Below are 20302 nucleotides of genomic sequence, written 5' to 3' on the forward strand. Positions count from 1 at the left end.
TGATATCTTTTTTAAAATATAAAAAGGCTCTGATTTTTAAAAAACAAGCTCAGAACTGAAAAATAAATTCAAAGCAGCTATAACCTGATGTTTCAATGTTTTAGATCATTGGTGGCTAGCCATAATCCCTAGGATTTGTAGTCAAGCAGGAGGGTGTGCTTTTGTGACTGTTCTGTTTCTGCCATTATAAACTCCTCTCCACAAGTAAATAGTGACTGGATTCCTTGCCAAACCACATTCCGCTGTCAGGAGTCATTAAGGCAAATGGAAGAGTAAAGAAATACTACCTACCGACATTAATGGATTTGACACTGATCTAATCAACCAATTTTATCTGGCTCATCACTCCTTACCCTCCATTGTTTAACAGGCTTTCAACTGTGCAGCTTTCTGTTGTTCCAAACAATCTCTCTTAAGAAAGGACAAAGTTCTTATATACCTCTAAATGGTAGCACTTTGTGGGGAAATATCCCTCCAATTCCTGTTATGTGGGATAAAAACAACCAATGCCATTGAGACAATATGAGAAATACATACAGTACATGTAGGTATTATTATTATTAGCAATGCGGTAGCCCACAAGCCATGCTGTGCTTGGCACTGCACATAATGCTGTTGAACACATCACACCTTGACAATAAAGTATCGGGGAGGAAAGGTCACCTGGTAAAAGAGATTTGTTCCTGGACTGGTTGGCTCACTTCAGCTTTCAGACCCATTCAGCAAATCATGTAACTCATGCTTTACTTTAAGCATATGAGAAGTCCCATTGACTTTGATGGGATCAAGCCCCAGGAGCATTGAGAGGGGGTGGAATTTTCCCTCTAGAGCTTCAGATAATGGTTGCTGCAAAACAATGGTCTGATCAGAGATGGCAGATGTCATCCTTATGGTGACTCTAGTGAAGTAACCAGAGTTATCAGCACAGGTGAGGAGCCTAACCCAAGCTGCTAATGTTTTCTGCACTTCCTGGAATAACAACATACAAGTTGTCCAAGGTAAGAAATGGAGACAAATAGACTGGTACAAACTGGACTGTTTAAGTAAAAGAGCCTTGCTATGGGATCTGCCAAGCTGCTGGGAAAGTCACAGGGCGGCCTGACAATGCACTGAAAAGATCTAGAAGAAAATGTTAATAATTAAAAATCAGCACACTGTGTTCTGATTGGTTAATGCTATTGAGATGAGGCTGTCAAACCTTCTTGGACATTGCTTACCTGGAGGAGGTCACTCTGTGGGAGAAAGAGGGATACATGGACTGGATGGAATGAGCTTTACCATCATGGCTGCCACCCTCCTCTCTGCCCCACACTGTCTCCTGGAACCCAATGATCCAACATGACATCACTGGGCCTTCAGCATCCTGATTCCCTTGCCTCATCTGTTCTTTTCCTTCCCCAGCTTATTTCTCCTCTTGCCTCTCTCTCTCCTTTTTTCTTCACACTAAAGTGCTTGGCTCAGTCAGCCAAGAGAACTCCATCTGGTGCAACACTGCAATGAGCCTGTGACCAGCGAGGCAGTTACACATGGGTATAAATTTGCCAGATTGGCTAACCAGACTGTGTGCTGGGCCTGTGTTTCTCCAGCAGCAAGCTTGCAATTGGAAATCAGCACCACTGGCAGAAACTGCATTACCTGACTTTGCGTTGCTTCCCTGATGTTTGTCTTGTTTTGTCTGAGGCCATGTCTATACTACCACTTACGTCGGCAAAACTTATGTGGCTCAGGGATCCTAAAAACACACTCCTGAGCAACATAAGTTTCACCAGCATAAGTGGTGGTGAGCACCGCGCTATGTCAGTGGGAGAGCTTCTCCTGCCGACATAGCTACTGCTTCTTGTTGAAGGTTGTCATGACTATAAAGGGAAGGGTAACAACCCTTCTGTATACAATTCTGTAAAATCCCTCCTGGCCAAAGGCACGAAAATCCTTTTACCTGTAAAGGGCTAAGAAGCTTAGGTAACCTGTCTGACACCTGACCCAAAGGACCAATAAGGGGACAAGATACGTTCAAATTTTGGGTGGGGAGAGGCTTTTGTTTGAGTGCTTTGTTTTGGTGTGTGTTTGCTCTTGGAACTAAGGGGGGCCAGACATCAATCCATGTTCTCCAAATCTACCTGCACAACTCTCTCATATTTCAAACTTGTAAGTAACAGCCAGGCAAGGCGTGTTAGTTCTATCTTTGTTTTCTCAACTTGTAAATGTTCCTTTGCTAGAGGGTTTACCTCTGTTTGCTGTCACTTTGAACCTAAGGCTAGAGGGGGTTCCTCTGGGCTCTTTGAATTTGATTACCCTGTAAAGTTATTTCCATCCTGATTTTACAGAGATGAACTTTACCTTTTGTTTTAATAAAATTCTTCTTTTAAGAACCTGATTGATTTTTCATTGTTTTAAGATCCAAGGGAGGAATTAGTCTCAAATCTGCCCAGGAAAGGTGGGGTTAGGGACTTGGGAAATATTTGGGGGAAGGCAGAGTTCCAAGTGGCTCTCCCCTAAGATTTGGAACACACTTGGTGGTGGCAGCTTACTGTTAACCTAAGCTGGTCAATAAGCTTAGGGGGTCTTTCATGCGGGTCCCCACATCTGTACCCTAAAGTTCAGAGTGGGGAAGGAACCTTGACAGAGGTGATTTTATTACGTCAATGGAAGAGCTCTTGCCCGCCGGCATAGAGCGACTACACAAGCGATCTCACAGCACAGTTTCATCAGTCCAGCTGTGGCGTTATAAGCTCACTAGTGTAGACATGCTCTGAAAGAAAACAGAATAGGACTCCAACAATAACAACAGCTCCAGACCATCTCAACTAACTTCTTCCCTCCTCCCCTCCAAAAGAAGTTCATACCATCTTTAATACCATCTAAAAGACTGTCAAACAGGGATTTGTCCCTTAAAAGCCCTATACAGCTGAAGGGAAGGGAAAAGGGACAAAGATTCACTTAATATTTTACATTTCAGATGCTTTCACTGCTTTTCCTTCTTTTGCTATACCTTTAATGAAAGGTCAAATGTTCAAATGAGCACCTTTGTGCTTTCTTCTGTGCTGCCCACAGGCTTGGCAGGCATTTCTCCATGAAAATCGGCAAACTTATCTCATTATCCACCTGCAGATTCCTCCTCATAACCTTCCTTTGCTATGGTGCCTACAAAATGCTTGATGACGGCTAGGCTGCTGGTGTGCTGAGAGCCCTGCCTGTCATGCTAACCAATGCGGTCTCATTGTTTCCTTGCACTCCCCCATCTGCCTGTATCCATCTGTTGTCTCTTGTCCTGTACTAAGCTTATAACCTCCTGGGGGCAGGGACCGTCTTTTTGTTCTGTGCTTGTACAGTGCCTAGCACAATGGGGGTCCTAATCTGTGACTGAGGCACCTAGATGCTATGGTAATACAAATACATAATAAGTAAAATATAATACTAAATAAATAAATAATAATAATAATTCATAATGGTTGTTACTGTGACAGATATTGCAACCGGGGAGAACATATTGTACTAAGTTTACTGCATCACTGTGGGCCAGGGATTGTACATATGACTGTGTTCTACTGACTACTCCCTAGGGGAGGGTTACCCCAGATCCTTCAGGAACTAGAGCAGTGGGGGAGTGATTAGGATGATTCAGGCTCAGTTTACACTTTTAGCATGAGTATAGGAACTTTTATGGGTTTTCATATGTTCTCTCTGTAATGCTTTTGCTGTCAGACTAACGGTGCATGCTTAGAAAGAGCTGTGTGGTTACTTGTAACTGCTGGCAATACACTGTTCAGAGCACTCAGAGAGAAAGCAATGCACAGGTGCTGCCTGTTAGGCAGACTGGCTTGCTGGGCATATCCCAGTGTAAGGCAGGGAGCTGTGCAGGTTTAAAACCCAACAGTCAGAAGGGAGTGGGACAAGGGTCCCTATCCAGTGACAGGTGGCAGCTGGAGAACTGAAGACTGACTGTGCACTCCTGGAGTTGACCACAGAGGGAGAAATACAGGCACAGTTACCCTGGAACTGTGACAGTTACAACGGGAGTTGCCAGCAATAACTTGACATAAAACCCCAGATGACACTTCACTGTTCAATGCTGTAACAGTGAACAAGGGTTTCATTAATATTTTATCCCCTGTTGGGCCCAAGGCACCCTCTTTTCAACACACTAGTAGCTAAGAAAAATACAGGCAGCTATTCAAAAACAAACCAAAAAAAACCCCAACCTTTCCAAAGAGCTCCTTTAATCCAGACTCTGCCTTGCATAGTTTTGCTACTTATGATTGTCACCAATCATTAAACAAAGAGTCCCCTCTGGGGCAGCACTACTCTGCTGTTAAAGGTACTGTATATTCTCCACTCAGAAGGGATTCATTATTGTTATCTTTAGTGACAGCAGTAGTAGGCTATTTCATGCTTGTATACAGCATTTCATAGAAGGCTCTCAGGGCACTTTACAAGGGCTAGTGAATGAAGTCTCCTAGGAGCCTTGTGACCTGGGTGTCACTATTGGAGATATTTGCGGAAAGGGAAACTGAACATGGAGAGTTGGTGACTTTGTGCCCTCTCCCCCCCAACAAACTCCACCTCCCATCCCTGCTAAATCATTCAGCTACTCTGGGACAGAGCCAGGGAAAGATATCAGAAGTCCAGATGCTCACAGTTCAGCTCAAACCACTAGACAACACTCCTCCCATTTATTTCAGCATGAGGTTTCGTGAGCTACAGCTCACTTCTTCGGACGCATAGAATGGAAAACATAGACAGGAGATATTTATACATACAGAGAAAATGAAAAGATGGAAGTACCCATACCAACAGGAAGAGTCCAATCAACTGAGATGAGCTATCATCAGCAGGAGAAAAAAAACTTTTGAAGTGATAATTGAGATGACCCATAGAAGGTGTGAGGAGAACTTAACATAGGGAAATAGACTCAATTAGTGTAATGACCCAGCCATTCCCGGTCTCTGTTTAAACCTAAGTTAATTGTATCTAATTTGCATATTAATTCGAGTTCAGCAGTCTCTCTTTGGAGTCTGTTTTTGAAGTTTTTTTGTTGCAAAATTGCCGCCTTCAAGTCTGTCACTGAGTGGTTAGAGAGGTTGAAGTGTTCTCCCACTGGTTTTTGAATGTTATGATTCCTGATGTCAAATGGACACAAATCTGACATCAGGAATCATAACATTCAAAAATGCTAAAGCATGCTGTTCTCCTTTCTCTAACCAGGGGGACCTTCTATGCCAGATACAGCTTTCCCAGCACAGCTATTGAACAGTAATGAAACTTGACTCCACATCATTAAGCTGACAGTCATGCTGAGTAGGAGACTGTCCTTTCGAAAGGTAATGAGCATTCCTGCTGAGTGGCTGTGAGTAGGGCCTCCCCAGTGCTAGGAGGAAAGTGAGTTTCTTCCTGGCCAAACTTTTCTTTTCCAAGACGCCCACTGAGCCCATGAAGGGCCTCTCAGTTCCCTTCTCATAGTGTCTCCTGTTGCTGGAGGTGTATGTCTCCTCCCCACTAATCTCTCCATTCACAAAGCCTCTGAAGTGAATTGTTACATCCCCTATCTTTAGGGTCCTGAAATTCCCATGCAGCCAGGTCTTCAGGTGGTGTAATTTGGCCTAGCTCCATTGCAGTCAATGGATCAACACAAGTGTACACCAGCTGAGCATCTTATCCACTATGCTTTGTTCTTTAGCTAGAGCTCACTGCACAGGGGCATTATCAGATTGTCTATGGTCCTGCAACCAAGCCCTGGTCTAAACTGTGGGGGGAGGATTGATCTAAGATATGAAACTTCAGCTACAAGAATAGCATAGCTGAAGTCGATGTATCTTAGATCGACTTACCTCGCATCCTCACAGCATGGGGTTGATTGCCGCCACTCCCCCGTCGACTCCGCTTCCGCCTCTCGGCAGTGGTGGAGTTCCGGAGTCGACGGCAGAGCAATCGGGGATCCATTTATTGCATTTACGCTAGAGGCGATAAATTGATCCCCAATAGATCGATCATTAACCGTCAATCTGGCGGGTAGTGAAGACCTGCCCCAAAGAGAAGAGGGAAGCAACAAGGTTCTGGGAAGTATTTCAGAGATCTCTTGCCTTTATCACATCATCTGCAGTCAAGTAGTATACGCCTCGCAGCAGGAAAAAAGAGGAAGTGAAATCTTGCAGAAACCTCTGAGTTGCACATGGATTCAAAATTACATTGTAAGCTGCCCTCTGTTGCCTTGAAACTGGTTCCACTGTGAGGATCCTGGGGCTCATCCACATTACAATTAGAAATGGGTTAAGGGGGATGTGAAACATAAAAAGAACTGCGGGGCTGCCCTGTTTTACTTCATTATGAAGCAGAAAGAAGGCCTAAATAGGGCCTGTTCGAGAACTTTTCCCACAGGAGTTTTTCATTGGAAATTCAGGGTTTTGACTATCTTCAAGACTCTATGGATGACTGGAGAAGTGGCAGGCTTATGGCATGAGAGAAACTGACCAAGATGGGAAATTATTCAGATGATTTAAAATTTTTGGGAGTTGGGGATGGGGGTGTGAAGGTTGGTGGTTTATGTTAACTTGAACACTTGGGCGAATAACGCTCTTCGATAAAACGTCAGCACCCTGTTCCTTCAATTGAGGGCTAGGGAAACTCCCTCGGGAGTTCTCCAGCAAAAACAAGGAGGATCGGATTTGACAGTTTGATATTTCTAAGACTAAATAATTAGAAAATATTGGATTAATCTAAAGAGAGAGCGAGCACACACCTGCACAACCCTTATTTTTTCCCCTTTCCGTGTCACCTTTAAGTATATCCAGGCTCCGACATGCTCATCTGATATGGGCACAACTACTACCATTCAGCACATCCACAGGACAGGCATTTTTCCTAGCACAACTGTGTGTCTTTTGGACTGGCCTCGCAACACACACCAGGCTTGTTTCAGGTGTATTGTGGGAAAGTCTGTGCATACTACCACATATTCGCCCAGGTGCTGATGTGTGTTTTACAGGAGACCCTGTGCTTTGGGATGTCCTCTCATATAAAGGCCTGATAGGCTGGAGAAAGGGTCGGCTCCAGCTTTTTGCCGACCCAAGTGACGAAAAAAAAAAAAGAAAAACCCGATTGAGTTGCCACGGAAGTGCAGCAGAAGGGGAAGACAGGAAGTGAAGGATCCGCCACCAAAGACCGAAGCAGGCCAATTGAGCTGCTGCCGAAGTGCTGCCGCCACTGTCCCTGATGTGCTGCCCCAGCAACAGATGAACTGCTGCCCCTTTCTATTGGCTGCCCCAGGCACCCGCTTTCTTCGCTGGTGCCTGGAGCTGGCCCTGGCTGGAGAACTGGCTAATCCAGTTACACCAACACAGTTAGGCAGTTCCAAGTACAGTGCACAAGAACTAGGCAGACTCCAGTTCAAGCCTGGCTGGAGACTGTGTTGCAGACTCGCTTATAGCATACCCTCATGGCGAGGAACTGAGGGCAGGCTCAGCCCTGGCACTAGCAGTTGACTTTGATGGGAATTTGCAGAACTGAATTTGATCCTGTGTGGGGACATATAAACCATGTATGGAGTCAGCCATGTTTACAACCTACATATAAACTCGGAAAGAACATTGCAGTGAAACTTGGCTGAGATTCAAGTTCCTATGACTGCTGAAATTGGGTAGACTTTGTGCAATTTGGGGTTGCAGAACAAAAAGCTCAGACAACTCTAATTATTTTCACTGATTAAATGCCGAGCCACCTGCGCTACTGCACTTCCAGTGTTCTGACACCTCAAGTGATTTAAAAACAAGTGCTTGTTCTGTTTCATTGTAGGAGCCAGAATATAGAGCTATTTGGGGATGTGGAGCAAAATCTGAAACAGAGGCCACCCACCCTTCCATAAACACTGAAGATAGATGGTAGGGTTGGTGAGTGAGCCCACCCTGCAGTGGCAGTTCTCGTCCTGTGGGGCTGGACCCAGTTCCTCACTCCTGGCACACAGGGGGTGCAGTGCTGCTCAGATTTGGCCTGGCCACCTCTTTGTCATGATGGACAGGTGCTGGGCCAAACCTGAATGATGCTGCAACCTCTTGCAAAAGGTTGCAATGCCAGTCACTCAGATTTGGCTCAGCTGTCCTTCCATCATGACAGAGGGAGGGCCGGACCAGATCTGAATGATGCTGCAACCCCGTGCACCAAGTTGCAACATCATGCAGTTTGCAGGTCCTCTGGAGTTCCTCGGGCAAACTGCACCCCCCTCCAGGCGGCCCTGTTACAGATGCACACAGGGAAAATCTGTCAGTGGGGGGAGCCTCCCTACCCACCAGCTTAGAGACAAATTAGAGAAGAGCTCTGTTAGTTACATAACTCAGCACTTCTAACAGGAAAGAGAGTCAAGCAAAAGGCCATTTCGAGGATTCCTGCAAACATAATCTCAGAGAAGAGACAAATGATGCCCAGGGAGTGAATTTTCATTTGGTGACCAGACACTTAGCAGTACAAATCCTAGTGACTTTAACTGAGATCATGCACACAGAGCACTATAAATCTCCACATGACCAACATACTGATCATGCTCGGTACTTACATAGCATCATCCACCTAAGGATCTCAGTGTGCTCCCATTCTCAAAGCACTAATTAATAGTCACAACTTCCTTGCGAAATGGGTCATACTGGTATTATTAAAGGTGGGTGAATGAATGGGTTGGTCTGTTGGCATTTTTAAAAGAAGTTTGTCTTTTTTTTTGGTTGTGCACAATCCCCAAGCAGCTTGTGATCTCCTTGGATTTATCTGTGATTTGAAATTACTCAGGGATCATTTCAACAGATAACCCTTGCCCCATCAACCATGAATGAGCTGTTCATTGTCCGTAGTTGGTTACCTCTGATAGGACACTTAGGTCACATGGTACCATTTCTGGTAGCTGATTGGAACTGAAATAGGAGAGGGAAGAGGTTTGGTGCCTGGGAAAGAACTGGCGGTGAGGAAAGGCCAAGAAGAGGAGAAGGAGCATGAAGGGGAGAGGATAGAGCTGACGGCAGCATATGGCAGCATAGGGCAGGCTCGCACAGCTGCTGCCCAGATCTCCCCCTGATTTCTTCCTCCCACCAATTCCCTGGTGAGTACAGACTCAATTTCACTGAAATTTTCCAGAAAAGAAAACTCCAACAGGTCTCAAAAAGAAAGCTTTATATAAAAAAGAAAGAAAAATACATACAAATGGTCTCTTTGTATTAAGGTGACAAAATACAGGGTCAATTGCTTAAAAGAAATATGAATAAACAGCCTTATTCAAAAAGAATACAAATCAAAGCACTTCAGCACTTATATTCATGCAAATACCAAAGAAAAGAAACCATATAACTTACTATCTGATCTCTTTGTCCTTACACTTAGAAACAGAAGATTAGAAAACAGAAACTACTTCTCCAAAGCTCAGAGAAAGCAGGCAGACAGAAAACAAAGACTCAGACACAAACTTCCCTCCACCCAGAGTTGAAAAAATCCGGTTTCCTGATTGGTCCTCTGGTCAGGTGCTTCAGGTGAAAGAGACATTAACCCTTAGCTATCTGTTTATGACACTCAGGGATCATTTCAACAGATAACCCTTGCCCCATCAACCATGAATGAGCTGTTCATTGTCCGTAGTTGGTTACCTCTGATAGGACACTTAGGTCACATGGTACCATTTCTGGTAGCTGATTGGAACTGAAATAGGAGAGGGAAGAGGTTTGGTGCCTGGGAAAGAACTGGCAGTGAGGAAAGGCCAAGAAGAGGAGAAGGAGCATGAAGGGGAGAGGATAGAGCTGACGGCAGCATATGGCAGCTTAGGGCAGGCTCGCACAGCTGCTGCCCATGACCATACTTGTTCTGTGGATTAAGGTCTCCAACACTGTCAATACAGCTTCATACAGGAAAGTTAAAGGGATGGGAGATAAGGGAGAAGAGGGGAGACAGTGGTCACTAGGATAAAAGACTTCAGGCCATTCAGAAGCAGCCTTAAAGTTAGTCACAGTCAGGCACAGCTGTGTGACAACCAAGAGTCCAGAGAGGAGACTCCCAATTTAAAAAAGGTTTCTGAGAAATACAACTACAGAAAAACACATTGACCAAATGTTAAGTCTGCTGAATTTTAGGAGTGTAAGTCAGGCTAGAATTAAACCCACTGCCTTTAAGTATTAACCTCTGAACTGAAGGCAATCTGCACATCTCCACTGATCAGCCTTCCCTGCCTGTGAGCTCACCAACATACCTGCATGGCGGTTTGAGAAGGCAAAGACAATAATATCGTCAAAGGTCCAGGTGTAGTCTTGTTGTGGGGGGTAAAACATCAGCTTGTCTGAGGCCTCTTTCCTCAGGTCAATGAGGAATGTGGAGTGAACCATCGGGACAGCAAAACAGCCCAACCTCTTCCATTCCCTGATCAGGGCATAATCCGGTGTCTTTCTGTAATAGCCCTGAAATGCGAAGAGCCAGAACTTTATTACTGTGAGACATTTCAAATGCCTAGTCTACTGACTCTTTTCAGTAGAGCTTGACCAGTGCCAAAATCCCAGGTCCTCTCATTCCCAATCTTTGGGGCTGTTTGACATCTGCACTTGGAACTGAATTTCCCAAATTGCCCCACTCTTTCTTATGGGCTGACCCGAACCCTGGATACAAGTACCCCCAAACCTTACAGCATGACCCCATCTTCCCTTTTCAGCAGCTAATGGGGACCTAAGCTGTACTACTGCAAAGCTCTTTGGCAGCAAAGCTTCAAAGTCAGACGGGCCAGGTATTACTCCCTGACTCTCTAAAACAGGGGTCGGCAACCTTTCAGAAGCGGTGTGCCAAGTCTTCATTTATTCACTCTGATTTAAGGTTTTGTGTGCCAGTAATACATTTTAACGTTTTTAGAAGGTCTCTTTCTATAAGTCCATATTATATAACTAAACTATTGTTATTTGTAAAGTAAATAAGGTTTTTAAAATATTTAAGAAGCTTCATTTAAAATTAAATTAAAATGCAGAGCCCCTCGGACCGGTGGCCAGGACCCAGGCAGTGTGAGTGCCACTGAAAAATCAGCTCGCGTGCCGCCTTCGGCACATGTGCCATAGGTTACCTACCCCTGCTCTAAAACCTACATTTGCACACATTCTCCAAGACTAATCCTGCAAAAGGCTTAGCACCCTCAACTTCAGTGGGAGAGGAGGGTACTGAGCAGCTCACAGTATCAGGCCCTTACATAATTACAGCAATCTCCTTAAAAATCAAATCCCCTTTCTGTTGCAGGGCTGTCAGGCAGACACAGCGCTGGTCTTGATACTGCATCTGTTGAAGTCTATGGGAATTTTCCCATTGTCTCAGTAGCAACTAGAACAGGCCCTTTGTCAACAACGGGACAGATTCCTCCCACTAGAAACTGGGTGGGTTCAATTTGTCTTCTTCCTGCATCTCTGGGCTTGGCTGTGCCAGACGATGGATTCACCCCAGGGCAGAACAGCTTTAACGTCCACTTGGGATTCTGGGGGTTCCACCAAAGGAGTTTGCCTAGGACAGATGCTTGATCAGCATGTTACTTGTGTCTGCCTCCCAGGTGGACCTTCCATCAGTGTGGGCTCACAACCTGCTTGTGGTGTCTTAAATCTGGCCTTTGCCCATATAATGCTACTAACATAATCAGTGATGCAAATAACGACCTAATACTCAGGCTGAGGCAGTCCTAATACATTGATCGGATGTCTGAACAATGACAAGGACTGGTGTGGATCCATAGCAAATTCTGGTCTTCTTAAAATAAAATAATAATCATAAAATAAAACAAAAACCCTAATTCCTGAATGTTCCACAAGTATCCCAGCAAACAGACGTAAATTAAGCAAACATCTTTCAGCGCCTTTTCTCTCTCTCTCTCCACATAAGTTGTGCATCATCAGGAAAGGCTCTAGCTTGTCAGTTTTGCTGCCAAACCTTCCAACAGTTATTTTCCTGACAAGTAGATGTTATGCTCTACAGCTCGATGTTTGGATTGCTACTGTTGTTCTGCACTGTTACTGCTTCTGCACCCTGCTTTTCAATGCTTGTTCTAGCTGTTATTCCTGCACTAGTCCCCAAAAGAAAACAGACCAGGAGGAGTGTGAAACCATTAGGCTAGAAGTGTAAAAACTAGGAGTGGCTAGAAAAAAAAAAGTGGATGTTTTGTTTTCACTCTAACCATTATTTACCAGGAAGTCTGTAGATCATATTTTCATCCTGTTTTTCTTTTATTTACTGTCTTTTCTCAGCTAACATCAATAATGATGGAAAACTGGAAACTTATTACCAGAGTTGTAGAATTTTGTGCCAAATCCTCTGCTGGTGGAAACTGGCTGTGATCTATTAAATTCAACCGAACAATGCTGATTTATGTCAGCTGTGAATCTGACTCCTTCTTTTTGAAGGCTTAAAGGGATGCTACCACCAGGATTTTCATACATTTTTAAATTTTCTTTATCCATATGTTTACTAATAACAATTCCTAATAACAAACTCAAGAATTGAAGAAGTTTAGGATGCTGTCCTGCAATTTTTTACTTACATGAGTAGTCTTTAGTCTGGCCTGTAATCCCAGTGTTGTCATTGGGAGAATAAGGAGTTACAGAATTGGTCACAGAGTAAGGAAGAGCAGGAAGTTCTTTCTACACTTCTTTTCCCTGTAGCGCCAATAAAATTAATAATGAATTTCTGGATGGCTCTTCAAAATATTAAAAAGAGTTGGGTAAGAGCAAGACTATAGAATTGTAGATATTTATATATACGAGTCAGAGCAATTAAGGAAACTGAAATTAAATTATTTTCTCTGGATCTGAAGATGTTTCTGTTTAATTAATTCTCTTGCAAAACTCATTTACGGATAAGGAGACATTTATCAACTTGGAATCTCTCAATCTCATTATGGCCCTAAAAATATACTAATTTCCAGAGTGTGCAATATTTTTGTTAGTAATATATACCAAAGTATAGATAGGGAATAAATTATTAGGAGTGCCATGAACAGAACAGGGCTTGATTCTCCTCTCTAAATCAGTTTCTGGAATACTGCACTGTATAAAACTAGTCAAAGCGCAAGAAGACATGCTCACACAATGGAGTAGTGTATGGAGAAGAGTAAATTCTTAATTGATTTGTGCCAGAATAGTGGAAAAGCCAGGCTAAAATTATGTATCCGTGGTATTTAACTTCATCCAGATTACACGGAACATAGGGAATCACCTCCCATAGACATCAGTGCAACTGTGGGTATACTGGTATTTCTTACGTACTTGGTGGGATTGGGCCATTACACATCATTTTTTGGTTACAAACTCATAAAACATGCTCAGTCTCCTCAGGATTTAGCCTTTTCTAAGGAGGAGACCCAGCAAAGAAAAGAGGCCCCAGAAATTTGCCTGTGCTCTACATCTAGGCTATACGCCACTTTGCTTACTGCCATCATTTGACGATAACACAAAACCAGTACCTCAAAATGTTGATTGCATTGAACATTGTGACGTCCACTTGGGGTCAGCTCCAAGAACCCCAGGGAGCAGCAGCCAAGTTCTCTGACATCTACAATAATGGATGGCCACTGAGTTAACTCTGCTCCTGTCTCTCTATTTCCTTCATATCAGCCCTACCCGCCTCCGCAGGCCTTCATGCTCCTAGATGATTAATGAGAACTCTTTCCCCACCCCCACCCCATACACACCTGCTTATTAATCCTCTGAGATCCCAGCCTTTCAAGGAGCATTCAAAGAGCCACCGATTCCCACATAAATAAAAACCCTCATAATCCCCAGCCACATCCCCACCCACCCCAATTGTCCTCTGCCTGCCATGCAAAGACTCTAGTGGCTTTTGCAGCTGGGTGACCCAACGCTGCTCCCCACAATGAAGCAGGAGAGCAGGACCCAGCAACATAGACTCATAGACTCATAGACTCTAGGACTGGAAGGGACCTCGAGAGGTCATCGAGTCCAGTCCCCTGCCCTCATGGCAGGACCAAATACTGTCTAGACCATCCCTAATAGACATTTATCTAACCTACTCTTAAATATCTCCAGAGATGGAGATTCCACAACTTCCCTAGGCAATCTATTCCAGTGCTTAACTATCCTGACAGTTAGGAACTTTTTCCTAATGTCCAACCTAAATCTCCCTTGCTGCAGTTTAAGCCCATTGCTTCTTGTTCTATCATTGGAGGCTAAGGTGAACAAGTTTTCTCCCTCCTCCTGATGACACCCTTTTAGATATCTGAAAACTGCTATCAGGTCCCCTCTCAGTCTTCTCTTTTCCAAACTAAACAAACCCAATTCCTTCAGCCTTCCTTCATAGGTCATGTTCTCAAGACCTTTAATCATTCTTGTTGCTCTTCTCTGGACCCTCTCCAATTTCTCCACATCTTTCTTGAAATGCGGTGCCCAGAACTGGACACAATACTCCAGTTGAGGCCTAACCAGCGCAGAGTAAAGCGGAAGAATGACTTCTCGTGTCTTGTTTACAACACACCTGTTAATGCATCCCAGAATCATGTTTGCTTTTTTTGCAACAGTATCACACTGTTGACTCATATTAAGCTTGTGGTCCACTATGACCCCTAGATCTCTTTCTGCCATACTCCTTCCTAGACAGTCTCTTCCCATTCTGTATGTGTGAAACTGATTGTTCCTTCCTAGGTGGAGCACTTTGCATTTATCTTTATTGAACTTCATCCTGTTTACCTCAGACCATTTCTCCAATTTGTCCAGATCATTTTGAATTTTGACCCTGTCCTCCAAAGCAGTTGCAATCCCTCCCAGTTTGGTATCGTCCGCAAACTTAATAAGCATACTTTCTATGCCAACATCTAAATCGTTGATGAAGATATTGAACAGAACCGGTCCCAAAACAGACCCCTGCGGAACCCCACTTGTTATACCTTTCCAGCAGGATTGGGAGCCATTAACAACTACTCTCTGAGTACGGTTATCCAGCCAGTTATGCACCCACCTTATAGTAGCCCCATCTAAATTGTACTTTCCTAGTTTATCTATAAGAATATCATGCGAGACCGTATCAAATGCCTTACTAAAGTCTAGGTATATCACATCCACCGCTTCTCCCTTATCCACAAGGCTCGTTATCCTATCAAAGAACGCTATCAGATAAGGAGGTGGGGCAAGGCTCAGAGGCAGAGGAAGGAGGAAAGGTTCCAAGACAGAGAGCGTCAGAACAGCAGAAGCTTAGGAGAGGATTCCCTAAAAGCTTTCCCTCCCCCAATTATTCCCAGGATCCTGAAAAGACCGAGGCTTCCCCTGATTTACCTCCAGTGTCTCCTACTGTAATGAGGTTTGCAACTCTGCCTCTGAGCAAGGAGCAAGCTTAGGTGGCTGCCTAATGCTCAAATCAGCCTGATTTGCATCAGAGGTGGAGCAGCACCCCTTCAGAACAGAGAGCAGCCTGCACTTCAAGGTAGCTCAGGAGGACAGCAAAATTGACGTGGGCCCCACAGCATCCCAGGCAAATGTGGGATGAGGGGAGCCTGTTGTAATAATTCAGACAAATGTGGTGTGAGCAAAGCCCTACTGTAATAACAGGGCCTCCAAATTTACCCCTGATCATGAGTTTAACTGTCAAAAGGACGCAAAAGTTCTTAAGACATCACAACAACCTATAATAACAAATGTTGATGCGAAAATGTATGAAAACCAGAGAGAGAGAGAGAGACTAAATTAGTCCAGACAAAGAGGGCCTTCTCATATGGTTTACGGACTGTGTTAAAATCATGCTCGGTAGAAACTTAAGATGTGGAACCAGAAATTAATGAACCAAAATTGGCATGTCAGAAACTAGGCCTAATTGGTGGACAAAATAATGAGAAGATGGACTATTCCACCCAACGCTCCCTTTTTGGGTCTTCAAAGAAAAGAGACTTTGGGGGGGGGGGGAGAATAAAAAAGAAGAGATGGCAGCTACTGGAGTGGGTGTCACCATCATGGCTGTCAAGCCCACAGTTTCTCAGGTCCCTGGGTCTCCATCACTTTGATCCTGAGAGATGTCCTGACCAGACCAAACTAAAGAGAGAGGGAGCCAGATAACATCACCACTTTTACCAGCTCCAGCTGAACCCTAGATACCACCTGTGATGAAATGGGACTGGACTTAAACTGCAGCAGCAACAGCAGGAGCAGAAGAATCTCCATCTCAGCTCAACTAACAACTTCTCTTTTCCCCAAAAGGACAGTTATCACCACCTTTGATAGTGGTGGGCAACCTGCAGCCGGTCAGGGTAATCCGTTGGAGGGCTGTCAGTTTGTTTACATTTGTATGGCTACCCACAGCTCCCAGTGGCCCTGGCTCACCATTCCTGGCCAATAGAAGCTGCAGGAAGCATCGTGGGCTGCAGGGACATGCTGGTTGCCACTTCCCACAGCTCCCATTGGCCGGGAGCAGCGAACTGCAGGCACTGGGAGCTGCGGGCAGCCATGCAAATGTAAACAAACTGTCTTGCAGCCTGCCAATGGATTATGCTGAAGGGCTGTGTGCAGCCTGTGGGCCGCAGGTTACCCGCCACTGATGTAAGAGATGGTCAAACAAGGGGAGTTTCCTTTTAAAACTCTCTCCTGCTCAAGGGAAAGGGAACAAGGGTTGTTGTTAAAATGAGAGCCTCACTGAACACTTCACCTGTCCAATGCTTTAATTGTTTTTCCTTCTTTTTTGTATTTTTGATAGACAGGATTTTTAATGGTGTGTTTGCTGAGATCACTGTAGACCAAACACCAAATCTTGTTTAACACTGTTTAATGCTGGACAGTAACTGGGTTACGTTAACAACTCTGGGCCCCTATATTCCACCTAAATTAATACAACACCCTAGAGAAAGCTCACTCATGAGGCAGCCCCCCAACGCTGTTTACTAACCCCACTGAAAATGTGACTTGCCTGAGGGGTGATGCCACACCAGAAATTAGAATAGAGAGAGCGAGACTCCAGCATTGGGGCCACCACGGTCCTGTTCTCTGCTATCATCAAGTTCAGGGTCTCTGGATTGGTGAGCAAGTTATCTGCATCTACAAACTAGAGAAGGAAAGGGAGAAAGGACTTTTTCAACACCAGATAAAGTACCAGTAATAAACTTTTACAATGTCCCTTCCTAGGAGAGGTGGTGGTTGAATGGCTCACAAGATTAGCAATGGGCTAGAGACACTTTTGCCTCACACTGGTCTGAATCCAACCTGGGTTGACAGTCACTGTAAATGGTTACCATCTGATCGCTACTGAGAGCCGGGGTGAAAGGAGTTGATGGGCTCGGTCTATTTTCCAGTGGATAAGCATCCACTATAAAGATACCACATCCAGCAGTGGCACTAATTAGCAGCTTCTGTGGAAAGGCCACTGAATGGGAAGAAAGACTGAACTTGCTTCTTCCCCTAAAGGAGACCATGGGGAAGGCTTGCACTCCCAGCACCCACTCTGGATGTTATGTGGAGTGACAGCAGCAGAGGCTCCTCAGAGCAGACACTCCCCACCCGTTTGGAGTCCGATACAGAAAGACTATTGATCACTGCTGTAAAGTGGCTCGGATCCCACCCTTCCATGCTGTTCTGCCAAACTTCTTTCTGATGTCACCAAACTTCACTGATAGCCGGCAGGATTCTAAAAAGGGCACCTATCACCAGCAGGACTACATTCACTGGTAAACATAGTCCAGTCTCTGTGGGTGGATCCCTGAGCCCATGCCAAGCCCCACTGTACTCAGCGGGGCTCTGCACATAGATCTAATGGCAATACTGGGGCCTCACACACACAGTCTGTTGCTGATCAGATCAGCTGATTCCACAGGTGTTTTTCAAGCCGAATTCAGAGCAAACAAAGAGCTCTTCTTTTAGAAGGGAGGAACTTTTGGCAGCCATTTGTGGGACTGATCAGAGCTCAGAGACGGTTTGTTTCTGCCCACTTCCCCCACTCCGAGTATGGCTGCAGAATGACTGTCTGAAAATATTCTGCCCAACTGCAGTTAATAAACCAAACCTCTCTTTTACCATGATGTAGTCTGACCACTTTTCTCTTGCAGTTCGCAGAGCTGCCTGTCTGAGTTTCATCACATGGGTAAACCTGGAGCTCGGCCAGTGTTTTGGCCCAATTTCATCAGGGTAAGACCTATGGAAGAAAAACAAACAGTTACTGCCTCCTGGCTCTGTCCATGCTGCAGCACCTCTGGCCATGACATTTCCCTTCTGACTTCAGCATAAAAGGAAAACAGATAGTCACCTCAACTGACCCAGGCGGTAGGAGAGCAGAAATGAAAAGGCAGGTTCTGAGGAAAAGTTTATTCCTGGAGTTTGTACACAAGGCTCTGCAGAACACACCGTACTACAGCATTTCCTGCCTCACATGTGGCTACAGTGAAAAAGGAGTGATGTTAAAAACAGCTTCAGTAGGCCAGATTCTCTGCTGGTGTAAACCAGTGTCATTCCACTGAAGTCAGTGCGATCATGTTGATTTATACCAGCTGAGGATCTGACCTCATATATCTACTCCCTGCTAGATATTAAGAGTCACATCTGTTCACATTACTCCCCTACACCCAGAACAGCCAACACAGCTTATGGAGAGTGATCTGGATTCTTTCATGGCTTGTACATCATTAGCCATTGTTACCTAAGGCCTCATCCCGACAAACTAACACTTAATGCTAAACTCAATGGGACTAATCTTGTGAGTCAAGTTACACATGTGCTTAATGGTTTTGCGGCTTGGAGTTTGTGTTCTGATAGCAGAATCTTCATTACTGATGACGATGTGGGAGAAAGAAAGAAAGAAACCAAGGGCCTGATCCTCAGCTGATATAAACAGATCAGGCTTCACTGATCTCAACAGAGTTGTGCCAATTTACAATAGTTGAGGAGCTGGCTCTGAAAAATTCATATTCACTAAAAAGCAAACTTTTTTTACAAAACCTAAAGGAGAAAGTTTCTAAGATTAAAATTTAAAAAGTCCAGTGGAAAGAGGATTGTTATTGAAAATTAAGCAAACATTGCCCTGCAAGATTTGCAAGTCAAACACCAGAGCACTATGTTGTGGAGTAAGACCCTGAATGAGAAAGTGATTGCATACAAATGTGAATTCGGTGTCCTTGTCCAACCTGGGAGAAATGCAAATAAGTGGAAAAAAAAAACCACAGCACAAAGGATGGAAATTAAATTAGATTTTAAAAATCCTCTCACTTTCAATATCTGAAATCTTGTTAATAGGTGAAGATTTTTGTTCTTTAATATGGATGTTAAAAAGGCAGGACAAAAAGGAAAGGCAAGTAGTAATGGGTTTAGTCTGCAGCAAGGGAAATTTAGGTTAGATGTTAGGAAAACTTTCTAACGCTAAGGTTAGTTAAGCTCTGGAATAGGTTTCCAAGAGAGGTTGTAGAATCTTCATCACTGGAGACTCTTAAGAACAGGTTGGATAAACACCTGTCAAGGATGGTCTAGGTTTAGGGTCCTGCCTCAGTGCTGGGGCTTGGACCAGATGACCTCCCAAGGTCCCTTCCTGCACTACATTTCTATGATCTTCTTTAAACACAACAGTGTCCCTTTAAGTATCGACTTAAGTACTATGGCGGAGAATGGTTTGGAAGAGTCACCTGATGGAAGGGATCAGAAGGAGACCCCCATCAACTGGAAGGCATGGAATGCACTGTCGTAGAGGTGGGGGTTCCAAGACCACCACTCCCAAGCGGAGGAGACAGGTGGTGGTGGTCGGGGACTCCCTCTTAAGAGGGAAAGAGTCATCCATCTGCCGTCCAGACCAGGAAATTCCAGAACTCTGCTGCTTGCCTGGAGCTAGAATTCAGGATCTGACAGAATGTCTGCTGAGACTGATCAAGTCCTTGGACCACTACCCCTTCCTACTTCTCCATGTAGGCACCAATGATACTGCCAAGAATGACCTTGAGTGGGTCACAGCAGTCTATATGGCTCTGAGAAGAAGAATAAAGGAGTTTGAGATACAAGTCGTGTTCTCATCCATCCTCCCTGTTGAAGGAAAAGGCCCAGGTAGGGACCATCAAATTGTGGAGGTAAATGTGTGGTAAGGCAGGTGATATCGGAGAGAGGACTTTGGATTCTTTGACCATGCGATGTTGTTCCAGGAAGAAGGATTGCTAGGAAAAGATGGAATCCACCTAACCAAGAGAGGGAAGAGCATCTTCGCAGGCAGGTTGGTTAACCTAGTGAGGAGGGCTTTAAACTAGGTTCACTGGAGGATGGTGACCTAAGCCTGGAGGTAAGTGGGGAAGTGGGATACTGGGAGGAAACAAGGAGAAGGTGCAACAGGGGAGGCATCCTGATTCATACTGAGAAAGTAGGGCAATCAG

At 44.6% G+C, this 20302-nt stretch overlaps 1 protein-coding gene across 1 annotated transcript in view; it reads right to left on the minus strand.

The window, feature by feature from the left end:
* COLGALT2 (collagen beta(1-O)galactosyltransferase 2) overlaps nucleotides 1-20302 on the minus strand; it is a 101170-nt gene that overhangs the window by 18560 nt on the left and 62308 nt on the right. The window contains exons 3-5 of the mRNA XM_030573867.1: nucleotides 17976-18093; nucleotides 16876-17010; nucleotides 10208-10412 (exon numbers count right to left, since the gene is read on the minus strand). Coding sequence (XP_030429727.1) covers nucleotides 10208-10412; nucleotides 16876-17010; nucleotides 17976-18093 — 458 coding nt within the window. The remainder of the gene's footprint in view (nucleotides 1-10207; nucleotides 10413-16875; nucleotides 17011-17975; nucleotides 18094-20302) is intronic.

Source organism: Gopherus evgoodei, chromosome 8, assembly GCF_007399415.2.
Source record: "Gopherus evgoodei ecotype Sinaloan lineage chromosome 8, rGopEvg1_v1.p, whole genome shotgun sequence".
Classification (NCBI taxonomy): Eukaryota; Metazoa; Chordata; order Testudines; family Testudinidae; genus Gopherus; species Gopherus evgoodei.